The sequence below is a fragment of the Plectrocnemia conspersa genome, unplaced genomic scaffold (genome assembly GCF_051122295.1).
Source record: "Plectrocnemia conspersa isolate PC_06_02 unplaced genomic scaffold, ASM5112229v1 ptg000006l, whole genome shotgun sequence".
Classification (NCBI taxonomy): domain Eukaryota; kingdom Metazoa; phylum Arthropoda; class Insecta; order Trichoptera; family Polycentropodidae; genus Plectrocnemia; species Plectrocnemia conspersa.
The window spans coordinates 21,088,133-21,104,378 of record NW_028277170.1 but is presented as its reverse complement, the minus strand read 5'-3'; the positions used below and the strand labels follow the sequence as shown (position 1 = coordinate 21,104,378).

Here is a 16,246-nt window from a genome sequence, read left to right as displayed (position 1 = left end):
AAAGTTTGTTTCATTCTCAGACATATACCTAATTTAACGCAATAGTAGTGAAACTCTTCATGTAGGCTGACGCATTCGATAAACTTTATTTAGGTGTATAATTACCACTATTTTCTATTGCAATAGATATCTAAAGACCACGTGCATTTTAATGAAGATTAAAGTCTATCGAATGCGTCAGCAAATAGTGGAGTAGTAATTATTTGTTTATAAAATGTATCGACGTAATTTGGTTAAATCTCACATCAACGCAATTTTGAAAAGCGTCTCAAGGAAATTTGACAACCTCATTGTCACTTATAGCGACAGTGTAAAATGTCTAAAAATAACTCGACCATTTTGCTCTCGTACGTGGATGAACTGACAAAAATAATCCTGTGAAAGAACAGGAGATACATATAGAATAACTTACTAATACGTGGTTTATTGTCGGCTAAGATCCTTTGACTTTTCAACAGTTATGATGCTGTATTAAACGGAAAATACTGTCTGCTATGTGTGATGTGAGTTTCGATCGGTACACAATGAAATATAATAACTTGTAGATACGACAATTCTCAAACTTGATTACCGTTGATCTAATAATAACTTTATAATCTCGCCTATCTGATCCGTTATTGATGAGCTACACATCGCACCAGTTCCGCTCCTGTGTTTCAATTACACCAAAGGCAACTCTAAAACCGTTTCATTATGTATAACTCGCAGATTAGGCACTGTGGTGCATTGCGTCTTTAATCGAATCCTCGTCTAGTGTTTGGTCGCACAGTGATCGTTAGGCGCGCACGAGGGCCGGGCATCCTGGCAGACGTTACGCAACACTGGGGTAGTTGGGGCGGGTGAACCGGGTGGGACTGGGTGGGTCTGGGAGATTTTGGGAAAGGGTCCATCGCGCAGACTCCGGCCCTGGCACTCCGGATGCCAGCAGGCGAGCGGGCTGGCTCTCTTTCAGTAGTCGCTAGTCTAGTGTAGAGCCTGTCCTGTCGCACACTATCCCTCCACGGCCCCTTGGAACAAAGTCCAGCTCACGAAAGTTACATTTAAAAAAAAAAACATTAAAAATCGAGAGCTAATCTTAATCACTCTTGTTCGACATATGCATGTATAGAGCCGATTTTTTGTTTGAATTTAATTCGCATATTTTGAAAAACACACACATTTAAGGATATGTAGCAGTATCCTTTTGTTGTTCCAGATTAAGTTCTGGCAATAAAGGCTCCCTTCCTTGTCCTTGTTTATTTGTTTTGTTTCGCGTTGTTTACGCGTCGTCTTGTATATGTCAGAACAGCTCGGTTGAAGTGCTTTATGTTGTGAATAGAAGAGGGACCGAAAAGTTTTTTCTTTCGCTCTACAGATAGATACTTTCCCGCCAATGAGGTATAATAGATAGACATTTTTTTTCAAAACGATGCAGATGACTTTTTTTTTAAAACGCTCTTATAGTATGTAAAATTACGTTTAACCACTTAAACGCCAGTGATTCACTTGTTGATAATTTTTTTAAAGCAATAATTATTTCTTAATTCGTAAATATTATTGAATTAACATCATTTATTTATATTTATTTAAAAAAAGAGATAATGACGCGTGAAGAGATATGACAGGTGACCTACTAATTAAACGCTGGCGTTAAAAGGGTTGAAAACAGTATAATTCGCACACCGCAGTCTATGCTTCTTATACTATGTATTAACTATATGTTTTATTTTAAATTATACATAAATATGTATAAAATATTTCTTTTTCGTGTTTTTGACATTTATCAGAAAATAATGTCATATTATATATTTTGCGTTTAACAATAAATATTTATGAATATTATAAAATATGTACATTCTCTACATTATTAAATAAATAATGAATCGTTCTTTGGAAATAAACTTTTTTTATAAATGTCAAATTAATTGAAAAAATTGTAGGGGAGTTATTTTGATGGAATCAAAACTCACACTGTAACAAGCCTATTTTATAATTGAAACAATTTTCCTAGCATTATTCTTAGTAATGAAATAAACGATTTTTATTAAAAAACCCTTTCACTTTAAAACTTGTTACATAATAAAATGAGTTTGTTTTGCACAGATTTATTTAAATTTTATCCCAATTAAAAATTCGGTATGTAACTGTTACATACAAAACGATTTTGTTTATCTGGACTATTGATTTAATGCTGACTCAACAAGCATTAATAGTTATTTATTAACGAGATACTGTATTTTGTATGTCTGATGCCAATTTATCGTCGACTTGCCAATTATTCTCCGTATTGATACTTTTTAAAATTGCTAATAAGCTCGTGATATTTTTATTCAATTAATTGGTCTTTTAAGGTTCATGTTATCTTATCTTTCTGTCCTTGTATATTCTCAATTCAAATTTTAAATTGCGAATAAATCTTTCACTTCAACTTTAACCATTTGAGTGCCACACATTTTTTTAATATTAATTTCCAACAATTTCTTAACTAAAAAGTGGGATATAAATAAAAATCAACAACTTTTTCAAATGACAAGCAATCGTAATATTTTGTATACATACACTATAATAAAAACATAACAGTTGTTAAACCTATGTACATACATAGCAAAACATTAAATTAATTATTTAGTATATTAAAAAATAATATATATTTTTTTAATAATAAAAATAACAATAAATTTTACATATTTCCTGTCTATGAGGGGCGGTTGATAATTAGTCGGTAAGGCAAGAAAACGCAGTTTTTATTTCTCAGCATAATCTCTTTTTATCTCTATACATTTCTTTCAACGATTCTCTAATTTGTCGATGCCCTCCAAATAATACGAGTTCTGGAAGCCCTCAAAATAGGCTTCTATTTCAGCGGTGACCTCCTCATTTGACGCAAATATCTTACTACCGAGCCATTTCTTCAAGTTTGGGAATAAATCATTTTCGTATGGGGTCAAATCGGGAAAATATGGTACTAGATGAGGAATCGCTTTCGCTTCAAATCTGCGTCAAATCAGTCCAACAGCTTTCGTGATCGCTTTTCCGGTAATCGATGTGAATTATACTGTTCGCATCCCAAAAAACTGTCACCATGATCTTATTGGCCGACAAACACACCTTGGTTTCTTCGGCTTCAATTCGTTAGAAGCTGAAACTGCTCCATTATCTCTGGTGTGTTGTGATGTACCCATGTTTCGCCTACGGCTACGAAACGGCGTAAAAATTCATTCTTATTGCAGTTTAACAGGACAAAACACTCTTTTGAAATGGCCAGATGATCACGTTTGTTGTCGAATGCGGCACCCATCTGGTAGAGAGCTTTTGCATTTCCAAATATGCATGTAAAATGTTTGGTTGAAATGCTCATCATGGCCTCAGGTATCTCGCGCTTAGTCACTCGTTGATCGTCGACTATCATTTCATGGATTTTATCGACCATTTCTGGCGTGGTGACCTCATTTGGAAGGTCTGGACCCTCATCATCAAAAATGCTCATACGACCGCGTTTAATATTTTATTGTTGATATTGTTCCCATAAACTTTGTTTAATTCGGTGTTGATCCCATCGTTCGTTTTCTTTTTAAAAAAGCAGGTATCACTGCACAATATTCGATTTTATTAATTTTCGTAAAAAATCAAAAGTTGTTCGCTTTCAATAACGGCTGAACACAAACTAAATGACTCAGCAGGCTGACAATTGACAAGTAGAGATGGTTAGTATTTATTAATAACACCATTTTGGTGATACAGGTAGCATCATCTCTTGCCTTGGCCGACTAATTATCAACCGCCCCTCGTATATTACATATTTTCTTATTAATATTAGGCTGCATATGCAAACATTTTTTTGTAAATTCATAAAAAATAAAGTTTATTTTACATATTCTTCACATTTATGCTGGCCTACACATATTCAGTGTACACCTTTTTTACGTGTAGATCATTTTATAGATTCTTCATTTTGGGAACTGCATACAATACATTTTTTCAAATTACGACAAGGTAATTTTTCCAACCTGCTTAATTCTGTTGGGGTAACATTTGTAGTAGAAATAGATCTTTCGGCGAATCGTCATCATTTTCAAATGTTTCGGTCGTTGAACTCATTTTTTATCTTGGGTAAATTAAAAAAGTACATTTTAATTATTTATTTCCATTGTTGTAAATTTAAGTTGTAGTAAAAAGCAATATATATCAATTGATAAATATATATCTAACCTAAAACACACGTGGTACGCGGAAACTGTCAAGAGATACTGACGTAACATGTCGAAACATGTAACCGGTCAACGCGAGCGTGATCGCGTTTCTGGCAATTTTGACATGTGTACAAAGAAGCGCGGTCCAGTGAATATGTTAAATCGCGATCCAGATTAAACCAGTGGTATCCAACCGAAATGGTTTACTGGACCAAAATAAAAATACACTGACGACGGTGTCCACTTACGAATGACGACATGATGCCGCTAGGACGCGGGTGTCCGTTCCTAGATTTCTATTTTTTATAAATCATGAAATATTTTTTTCGATGCTTTTTGGGTATTTGTATAAACTAGATTTTATATTGTTCCTATAATAAATAGAAAAATGTTTTTAGTCATTATTGAATTTATGTAATAGAAAATGGACCGTATTTCTTGATTTCAACTGACTCATAAAGTTTGAGTTTTGCAATGAATGTTTTTATATTTTGATATCAATATGTGATCAATATGTTTTCACCTTTAAGCTCCTTGTTATGTTTATTTATTTCATTGTGATGTCTGTAAGAAAATATAAATCCAAAATACATTATTCATTGTATAAATCAGGAACATTCTGATCATTTTTATTCGTAAAAATTTGAATTCCTTCCCTCGAGCTCCAAAATATTTCTAAGAATTTTCCGCGACTTAACCATTGAATTTTTAAGTAAAAAGTAAATCGTTGCTCTTGAATATAATCTTAAAATTCATCTATATGTTCTAGAATTAATTTATAGCTCAGATATTCTTGTCGATCATTGGAGCTGCACCATATGTTGGTGATCTCAATTAGATTAGTTAATTTCAGTCCTTGATCATGCATGCATTTTATGACAGCTGCTTTTATATTTTTTTCTGTAGTTAAATCTTTAAAACTCGTTACATCGAGAAATATGCCAAGTTGATCCGCATTTTAATATCTGTTATTTAAATCAAAGAAATACACAAACTTATTAGAAATCATGTTCAGCATTAAACAGATTTCTTTTGAAATCATGACGTTTTTTAGAGCAATTTCATATACTGCAGCGATAATTCATTCTTTGATGTATTCACCATCCGAAAATGGCGTAATTTTTGATATACGATTGAACTATTTCTTTATGAAATGCACTTTGTTCTGCAACCAGACTTGCCTTAAGTATTTGTGATCGTCTCCACAGGGACTAGGCGGCACTGTTTCATATTTACTGTGGCCTATGGAAAATTGTAAAACGTAATAAAATAGTTGGTAAAAGAACGGGTATCAGGTGCTCGGACCATGCCATAAAACATTTTATTCCTGCCGATTTATAAGTGCACATTCTGAAGACAACTTTTACTAATTTTTATTCTTCTTTGCATATTTATTTTGTACCGTTTGTGTGTAATGACCAGGTGCGTACTGTGAGATACATTCCCTTTCGCTCGCTCGCGTGTTAAGTGACGAGAATGAGTGTGAAGAAGTGAGCGTGCGGAACGCATGTAACGTACGCCATTATTTCTCACTCACTCTCGTCATTTAACACGCGAGCGAGCGAAAGCGAATGTATCTCACCGTACGCGCCTGATAATGACGGCCGTAAAGTGAGCCGTACAGAAACATTGACTGAGCCGCATGCGGCTCGCGGGCCTCAGGTTTGATTTATATAATAGTGTTCCAAGAATAATCCGAAAAAGCAAAAATATAACGGGTTTCATAAATGGAATTAAAAAACACCTTCGTACATATAGAAATAAATTATAACATTAAGTCTTATTAGTGTATATTTTTATTTTCTATTGTATATTTTTTATATATGTTTATATACTTAAAGTTGTTTGATGTAAAGATTAGCTATTAAGCTAAATAAATTAATAAATAAATAATAAATAAATATAACAATAGGGTTTCATGCTTACTTTCAATCGCTTGACATAAAGTACGACTAATAAAACTTTACATATTAATCTAAATTATTGTTTTTTTATATATGAAATTGCTTTTGTGACATAGAATGGTATCAAAAACAATTATTGCTTACCCAAATTAATTAAAACTCGATTATATCACATTCTCGATTAAATCGATGATGACAGTTGTAGCACATTCATTTTTTTTTAATGATTTTATCTACCAAAACTGCAATGTAACGTCTGCAGCGTCTTATATTTTATGTGATAAGCTGTTTTGAATGAACAACTTGACTTTTAAAAATAAAATGAAGTATAAAAATAGTACAAAATAAAATAAAGGCAACGATCCTGGCTTGATACAAGACCAGTAATGTATTCCCGGTAAACCCGAGTTCCGTTGTACATACGAAAATGCACTTATTCCGAGTAAAATCGTTTTCTAACTTGACTTACTGAATTGATAATCTCGCGGCGTGTCGATGTGTGCGTGCTCACAATAACCTCGATTTTGGGTTATAGATATAGTCCCAGCTATATATACCATCGGTTGAAAATAGACGGTATAAATAATCATTCATATTTATTAAAAAATATAACTTAACTTAAATAGCAGTTAATTTTTCACTGTCGCATGAATCTATATTTTTAGCTTTTCGTAGTATTTATTGTAAAATAAAATAAAATAAAACACTTCGTTTTCAATTTAAAAGTAACGAGCCGAAGTCTGCTTATTAATCAGATTCGCTTTTGTCAGATCTTTCTTCCTTGTTAATTATGAGAAATTAAATAGTTTATATTTTCATTATTGTTATTATAACTCAGACCTTCTCTTAATAATATGATTTTTTGTTGTTAAAATACAATTATATTTTTTCTGAATAAATCTCATTTTAAAGAATTCGTTAAAAAGCATTTCATATTCCATCATTATCGATTATAAATATTGTTTGAATAGAAAAAGTCAACGTAAATAAATTAAAAGAACACATATTGCACTCATATTGTTATCTAATTTTCTTTGAAAATATGTAAAATGTGTATACGTTATATCCGAGGTTCTTAAGCGTGCGCCACAACCATCTTCTAATCTTTAAACTGCTTTTCGGTGACAGGTTAAAATAATTGATTTATTTTCATTCCTGCGAGAAGGTCGAAAGCATTATTAAAATTGCTGATTTTTATTGCATATTTGCATGTATATAATTGCTCTTTTTGTACGTATAAATTATGTTACTATAAATATTATACTTGGTATCGAGCGGTGATAAAAGCTACATGAAAGAACATCTGTATTATATTAAATTTATCAAGCAATTTATACTATCATAATATGTACTTTTTATGTAAATAATCGTTACTTAGGTTCAGTAAAATCTTTTTGTAACGAATACGAAATTTCCAGTATAACGAATCTTCAATTTGTCCCCGAAAAGATTTCATACAAAATGTTTTCATTGTAACGAAGACTGATCTCAGTATAACGAAATATTTTGATCCGAATTTAAAAATGACGATACAACTTGTTATTTTGATGCTGTAGTAATGTGGCAATAAAAAATAAAATAAAAATATATTATCTTCCTTACATTCAATACAACGATTTTTTTAAAATAAAACGTAGTGAGCTTCGCTATACTGAGATTTCATTGTATTTATATGATACCAATGCATTTTTTTATCGAAATATTTGGTTCATCATTCGAATTTATTTTAATCTAAAAATGATTCAGAAAATTTATTTAAAATTGAACATACCAATGTAAATGAAATATACATTAATTCTATAGAAGCTCATTATTTTTCTAAACAAGAACAATTAATGTGCATTGCTAAATAGATATTGAAAAATATGATTAATCACAGCAGGTTTATGTTAAAAAATAAGTTTTTTTATTAAATGATGCATAAATGAAAATTTAAATGCATTTCTGTAAATGGAAAATTTACATAAAAAAAAGTAATATTGTGTGAATCTGCAAAATGATTAATCAAACATACGTTAAGTAAACCAGAGGTAAAAACATTAAAAAATTAGAAACTGCCAGCTTTAAACTTACTGTGCGATATTATACCCATAGGTGTCAAAAATATTTTATGCGCGATTACGCCAAAAATATTCAACAATTTCAGTTAAATTTAACATTTTTTTTTGTATTTATCAAAATTAAAATGATGATATTTAGTTAATATTATTATAAGTGCATATTTTTATTGTAAAATACATCTTTTAACTGGTAATTTTGTATTGAAAGATAAGATTAAGTAGAAATGGATGTGGTGTTAATTTAAATGTTTTATTTAAATTTATTGTTCTGGAATTGATTTTTAATTTATTATTAAAAAACCTTTTGCATTCTGTAACGGTAATTCTTCTTTATATGTGAATCACTGTGAAGAAAACTCTTCATTTTATGAGAACATATTAATGATTTAGTTCCTCGCCCATTTAAATTAAATGAGTGTATTTTTTTTATTATAAACTCCATTTCATTTCCACTGATTTTATTAGATTACTTTTTTCATAAAAAATATTCGTAGCATTTCTGCGAATTTAATTTTATTATCGATATTCCCTGAAGTGAAAACTTAGGTTATCAATATTAGTTTCCATCCCTTTATTTGTTCCGGTGCCATGTACCAAGATCAAATAAAGTTGTTTTCGATACAGGCCTTTAATTTTATAAATTGTTCGATCAATAGAATGGTTGAATTACACTACACATCAAAGGGTATATTGAATTCAATACTATATTCAAACTAGGCGTAGCCTCTTATAACATTGATTTTTACTTTACTCATTCTAAATACAGTGAAATCTCTTTGTAACGAATACCGAAATAACGAAATTCACAGTATAACGAATCTTTAATTTATCCCCGAAAAACTTTCATACAAAATGTTTTCACTGTAACGAAGACTGATCGCAGTATAACGAATTTAAGAATAACGTTATAACTTGACACAATATTTCTCCGAATTTAGTTCGTCCTTGACGTATGCCGGATGTGTTCACAAGCGATATTCAAGGTGTTTCGCCGACATTCAAACTTTTTTATTAAACATTTTTTTAACAAATTTTATTGTGTAATTACTTAAAATGGACAAAAAACGATCTGTCAATCTTGTAAGAGGTTATTTTGATGCTGTAGTATTGTGGTAATTAAAAATAAAATAAAAATATATCATCTTTCTTACATTCAATATAACGAAATTCTTTCTTCGCTCCCGTGAGCTTCACTATGCTGAGATTTATCTGTGTATCCAGAGTTTCATAAAATTATTTCCTGAAAGCAGGGATTTATCAGTCTGTTTTTAAACTTAGTTAGAAACTCTCCACAGTCGGTTAGTTTAAAGGAATAATTATAGCGAAATTATGAAATAATACTTTCGGTTAATAAATTTAACTATTATTTAAAATCTCTTCCGGTATCACATATGGCCAATTTTTAGTACTGATTTTTTTATTGACCTCACGGTGCATATACTAGAAGTGTCAAAACAACAGTATCCGACCCGTCACACATTTCAGTTAATAATTTGAATTCCTAGTGTAAATAAAAATCGAGAAATTATGACACGATTCTAAAACGAACTTCATCGATATTTTGAAAATAAAAGTATCACCATTGAAAAACAATGTTTTATTGTGCTAAAAAATAATTTTATTTCCATAAATTTATAAACGTGTTTATTTGTATAAATAAATACAAATCAACAGTCAATTATGAATAAAAATATAAGCATTCTAAATACCGTCGAATCCTTTACAATGAAAATATATTGTCAGTGTTTACGACATATTATTAAACTTTTTAATTCATCAAGAAGCTTTGTGCGAAGTTTTTTGGTGCAGATTCAGCAGTGAAAGTTTACCTCTGCGTTGAATATCCTTAGACCTAAGTTGGCTTAAAAAGTGAAGCGCGAAAATTCCATCTGTGTCCGTGTGTCATCTGCTTAGTTTTATGTAACATTTCGAATCAAATTCTGAATACTGTCTTTCTTCACTCCAGCGTTCGCTCACTCGAAGTCGCTTCGATTAGACGTTCGCGCAGCACATAATAGAGGGCCGCGAGCGGCGCCGCGTTCATGAATGAAAACTCGCGCTAGGGCCGACGCGTCGGCGCGAGAGCGACCGCGGCCCTCGAAAGCAGCAGCAGTAGTAGTAGCAGGGGCGCCGCCCTGCCCAGAAATACCTGGCCGGCGGACGACATGGTGGCCGCCACTTGACGCGCGACGCCGGCGCCGTCGCACGCGTAGTGCCGCGCACGACGCGCTGACCGCGCGCCGGACATGATATGGATTACCAATGCATCGTCGTATACACCATCATCAACATACAGCCGCCGCCCTGTCTGCTGTCCCCGACGGCGCCGCCGCCCTCCGCTGGCTGCCTCGACTGGCTCAAGAATCACATCAAAAGGTACACGCGGTCAGCTGGGTATTTGCCGCGATACTCTGTCAAACGCTCGTTCAATGTCTGCTCGCGACGATCCTCTGTTTTTTGTTTACGTTAAGAAAGTCGAAGTGGGCAACTTTGCAACATTTACTTGCAGGTTACCGGTGTAAGTTGGAAACTATGAAACGTTCAATTAGCATATCGATCATACGTTAAGTTATATCGGTAACCCTATAGTATACGTCGAAAACTGGGTGGTGAATAAAATTATAAAATTGCACTACGATTACTCTCCTTCTTCTTAGGGTAAAAAAATGCGACTTACTTTGTATCAGTTACACAGTAATAAATTTTGCATTTATTATACACAATTTAAAATTTAATTGTTGGATGGCACTAGTCGCTAATAGCATTACAGTGCTATTATAGCCAACTATTAAATATAATATTATTTACACTGTACAACAAGATTTCGCCACAAAGATTTATTGTATCATTATTATTTTTTTAATACGGCATAGTTTCATAGAATATAGACATTTATAAACCTAGTAGTTATTTAATATTTTTATCGAAATGTGTTGGAGCAGAAATTAGCAAAATTATTAAAAAATCTTTATAATACTATTTATAATTAATTTCGTCTAGATCACTTACCATCACAATTATTGACACAATTTTATTTTTCTCTGATTTTAATAATTGTAAAATAAAACTAGATTTTTACCTTACTCAAATATTGATAATTTTGCTAACAAACTGCATTATAATTTTTTTTTATGTATTTACATATAATTCAATTATGGATTTAGTTTATTTAAAGTATACTTATTTTATGGTTATGTATTATATTATTATATAGCAGAAAAACTCGATTATATTTTTTGCCACAAAAATTTAATAACATGAATTATTTGTAAAAAAATTATACCATGTGTAATTTTTAGAAAAATCAATTTTATTATTTACGTAACTATTTATTTAATCATTTGCTTGAATTTTTTCTTTAGTTACCTAATACTAATATTAGATTTTAAATTAGAGCATAATTTGACAAAAATCAGTTCATTGAATCAATGTTACTAATTTAATGCTCTGCAGCTTAGCGTAATAATACTTTTTAAATAAGTGATATGATTAAAAATATTCTAAATTTTTTTGTCTAGAATCCTAAAAGCATCAATAATTTATCGTGATCAATCACAATCATGTTATTAAATGTTTTTAAGAATAAATTTGTAAAAAATAAAATTGAGGTAAAAAGTACAAAATTTGATTATTATTATTATTATATAGTGTAAAACACATAGAAACTCACTGCTACTTGAGCTCACTACCTTTAGATTATTAAACCAGTAATTATTTCACTTTTTTTTATCAAAACATATCGACCGGATTATTGCGCAAACCAAAATTCTGAACATAGTGATTGTTTTTTCTCTATTTTTAAGTACAAATTTGTGTAATTATAGGAAATGTACATAAGTGTATCATACCAATATGAATTACTAATATAATTGTAAAATATTTTTAAAACGTGATATTTTAAAATTAAAATCTGTTATTTTATATATAAAGACATTCTTTTTTATTATATATATTGACATATCCTTGAATATAAATATATGTGTATATTGATTATTTATAATCAGAATTTTAGTTTGCGCAATCATGCATTTATAAAAAAACATCATAATATACAACTTTGCAAGGTGTGCCCTTATGGTTATTAGTGTAGGTTTTACACATGTATAATCGATTCATTTAGCCAAATAAGATTAGCGTTTAATAAATAAATGATATCTAGATAATCTTTTACTGTGATTATTTTTTTTTGCTAAACCAATTAAGTGCTGTGGTTTCACATTACTTTCTACACTGCATTTTATGATGTGTTTATCAGGCGCGTACGGTGTGATGCATTCCTTTTCGCTCGTTCGCGTGTTAAGTGAGGAGAGCGAGTGAGAAGAAGTGGACGTGCGGAATGCATGTAACGCACGCCCTCATCTCATCTCACTCACTCTTGTCACTTAACACGCGAGCGAACGAAAGGGAATGTATCTCATTTTATGCGCCTGGTATTTATAGATATCTTCTACACAATTAAAATTATTTTTTGATACATGCAAACAATTATTGGTGCAATTTAGATTTTTTTTAATTACGCCAATTACTATGCATATTAAAATTTGACTTCGTTACTAAATTGAGAATCGATCATAGTATTGGTGCAGCGTAAAAATTGTTGTTGGCACCCTAAGGAGAAGGAAAGCTTATTATTATTAATTATGAATTAATTCTAATCACCTAATGAATACCTTCACATATTGTTGACATAATTATATTTTTCTCCTATGCAAATGAGTCCATTACTTCGAATATTGTTTACATCATAATTTATTATAATAATATGTTTTTATTTATTGAAGGGAGACAATGCGAAAATTTAATTTGCCATTTTATGCTTTCAAACAAAATTTTCATAATAAAGTTTCCTACAAATCCGTTTTTGAATTGTTTGCCTTTAATAATAAAAAGTGAAAAAAAATCACGTTCATACATCTTTTCTGTATTTTTAATTAAATATGCATTGAATTATTTCATATTTTTATATGTAATACTAGTTTGTTAAATGGGAATACATTGCTTAATGCGATATTGTACATTTTAGTAATTGAGAATAAATTCAATGCAGCATCAGCATTTGTTTTAATAATTTATAAAGATTTGTATTTACAAATAAATAAAATATTTTTTAAAACATTTATTTTTGCAAAATACTCCAAATCATTTGTTTTTTATAATAAAACATTATGAGATCGAAAATTTATGACAGTTATCAAATCAGCTTATATTTTCACAATCTTTGCGAGAAAAAGGCGGTAATTATATGACGAATCTGAGACATCTCTTTTAGTGAAAAGTAATGTTTTCTATTTAAATAAATTATTTTTATAAAATAATATACTTCAATTTATTTTAATTATCCGAACTTGAAAACTAAAAATTTAACTAAATATTACAATGCTTTGGAGTTATAAGTTATAAAATAGTAATAGTGCACCTTAAATGTAACATTATGTTAATATTCGCTACATTAAGTTTATTCTTGGTATGATGTCGAAAATAACTCAGCTATAAAATTCCATTTATATCTCATATAATGCTTTCTAAAATATACAATTTTTATATGAATGTGAGTCACCCATGTGTATCCCATTTACATTAGAACTTACATTATTCACATTGAAAGACCATTTCATCTTTCAGTTTCAGTGACTTGTGTTAAAATTATGTATAAATATATATTCAGAAGTTCTACTTGTACATACGAGAATTTACTGGCGATTCATGTAAATTTCGTAATAATTGTAAAAACAGTAATTGTTCAGGAAAAAACATTGAAAAGGTTTTGATTACCTATTAAACTTCAACTTTTGAAATTTGAGAGTAGCTTCCTTTTGATAATTATAATTGAATTTTTAATTGGTTCTTGTTCAACCTTCAAAATGTTTTCGTGTTATATTGATGGATCATTATTTTTTATATACATAATGCTAACATGACGTTTATGTTAGCATGTAATAAACAATTAAACCGGAAATTCGGTCTAATGGTAATAAAAAAAATACTTATCGAGGAATATAACTTGTTAAAAATGTAAATAGTCGTATTAATATTTAATTTTCAGGTGAATATTCTACTTTTGTAGTATACCACAGTTAAATATTGATTTAGCGTTGCGGTGTTATGTTATGACTAAAGGAGTTTAGAAAGTATATGCGAGCATGTCATATGATATGTCTCACTCACCCACTTCAAAGAGATTGATTACGCACATATATATAGAAGAGAACGCTTCCATTATTGATACAATGTCACGTCGATGCCTGACGATTGTCTAATTCATTTACTTATTTTCTTTGTCGATACAGGGCGGTAGCAGCTTACTTGCGAGCTTTGAACCTTTCACCTAACAACGCCGTGGTGCACGGCAATCTTGCATGCGTGTACTACGAGCAGGGACTTATAGATTTAGCAATAGACACGTACAGGCGGGCGATAGAACTTCAACCTATATTCCCCGATGCCTATTGCAATTTGGCCAACGCCCTCAAGGAGAAAGGTCAGGTGACCGAGGCCGAAGAGTGCTATAACACTGCACTGCGGCTCTGCCCCAACCATGCCGACTCTCTCAACAATTTGGCGAACATCAAGAGAGAGCAAGGTTACATCGAAGAAGCCACCAGACTTTACCTCAAAGCTCTGGAGGTCTTTCCTGATTTTGCCGCCGCTCACAGCAACTTGGCTTCTGTTCTTCAACAGCAGGGTAATTGGAAGCTTTGTTTATAATTAAATCGCTAAAAATATTATATTATTATTATAATTTTTGTTTTTAGGTAAACTTAGCGAAGCACTCATGCACTACAAAGAAGCTATTCGTATACAGCCGACGTTCGCAGACGCTTACAGCAACATGGGAAATACTTTAAAAGAAATGCAAGATGTATCTGGAGCTTTACAATGCTACACCAAAGCGATACAGATTAATCCCGCTTTTGCCGACGCTCACAGCAACTTGGCCAGCATTCATAAAGATTCCGGCAATATACCCGAAGCTATTCAGTTCTACAGGACCGCCCTAAAGCTTAAGCCGGATTTCCCCGATGCATATTGTAACTTGGCACATTGCTTACAAATTGTCTGCGACTGGACCGACTACGAGGCTCGAATGAAAAAATTAGTCAGTATTGTCGCCGAACAGTTGGAAAAAAATAGACTTCCTTCAATTCATCCGCATCACTCAATGCTCTATCCTCTTTCGCACGAGTTCCGAAAAGCGATCGCCGCGCGTCACGCCAACTTATGCTTGGAAAAAATTCACGTTCTTCACAAACCTGCTTATAAATTCTCGAACGAGCTGCAAGGCCGTCTCCGTATCGGCTATGTGAGTAGCGATTTCGGAAATCACCCCACATCTCATCTCATGCAGTCCATCCCTGGCTTGCACGACAGAAACAAAGTCGAGGTCTTCTGTTACGCCATCAGCCCCGATGATGGCACAACTTTCCGTTCCAAAATCGCCAAAGAATCCGAGCACTTCGTCGACCTGTCTCAGATGACGTGCAACGGAAAAGCTGCCGACCGGATATACTCTGACGGAATCCATATTCTCGTGAACATGAACGGCTACACTAAAGGTGCCAGGAACGAAATCTTCGCCCTACGTCCGGCGCCCATACAAGTCATGTGGTTGGGATATCCGGGAACGAGCGGCGCTAGCTTCATGGACTATTTGATAACCGATGCGATCACTTGCCCGTTAGAACTAGCTAGTCAGTACAGTGAAAAATTAGCTTATATGCCTCACACTTTCTTCGTCGGAGATCATAAACAGATGTTCCCTCACTTGCAAGAGAGACTCATAGTCGGTGACTCGTCTCAAACAAACGGAACGATAGCAGACAACGTGGCTGTAATCAACGCAGCCGATCTATCGCCGTTGGTCGAAAATACCGCCATCAAAGAAATCAGAGAAGTGGTCAGAGCCGCTAGACCTGTAGAAATTTCGCTGAAGATCGCGGAATTACCGACCACCACACCCATCGTTACAATGATCGCATGTGGACAGATACAGGTGTGCTATTTTACATTATATATCAGGGAAGAAAAAGTAGTTTATATATTATTTTTTGAATATAGAATACTAATTTATTTGATCGTAAAAAGTTTTTATTCACATTTACTAATTTTGTTTTAT

General features: G+C 32.2%; 1 protein-coding gene across 4 annotated transcripts in view; it reads left to right on the top strand.

The window, feature by feature from the left end:
- Positions 1 to 16,246, top strand: part of sxc (O-linked N-acetylglucosamine (GlcNAc) transferase sxc) — a 79,765-nt gene that overhangs the window by 56,619 nt on the left and 6,900 nt on the right. For 3 of the 4 annotated variants that reach the window (XM_088188430.1, XM_088188428.1, XM_088188429.1), the window contains 2 exons: positions 14,421 to 14,815; positions 14,886 to 16,123. In XM_088188430.1, coding sequence (XP_088044556.1) covers positions 14,421 to 14,815; positions 14,886 to 16,123 — 1,633 coding nt within the window. Of the gene's footprint in view, positions 1 to 10,247; positions 10,510 to 14,420; positions 14,816 to 14,885; positions 16,124 to 16,246 lie in introns of those variants that run through there. The other variant, XM_088188431.1, reaches the window with a different exon arrangement.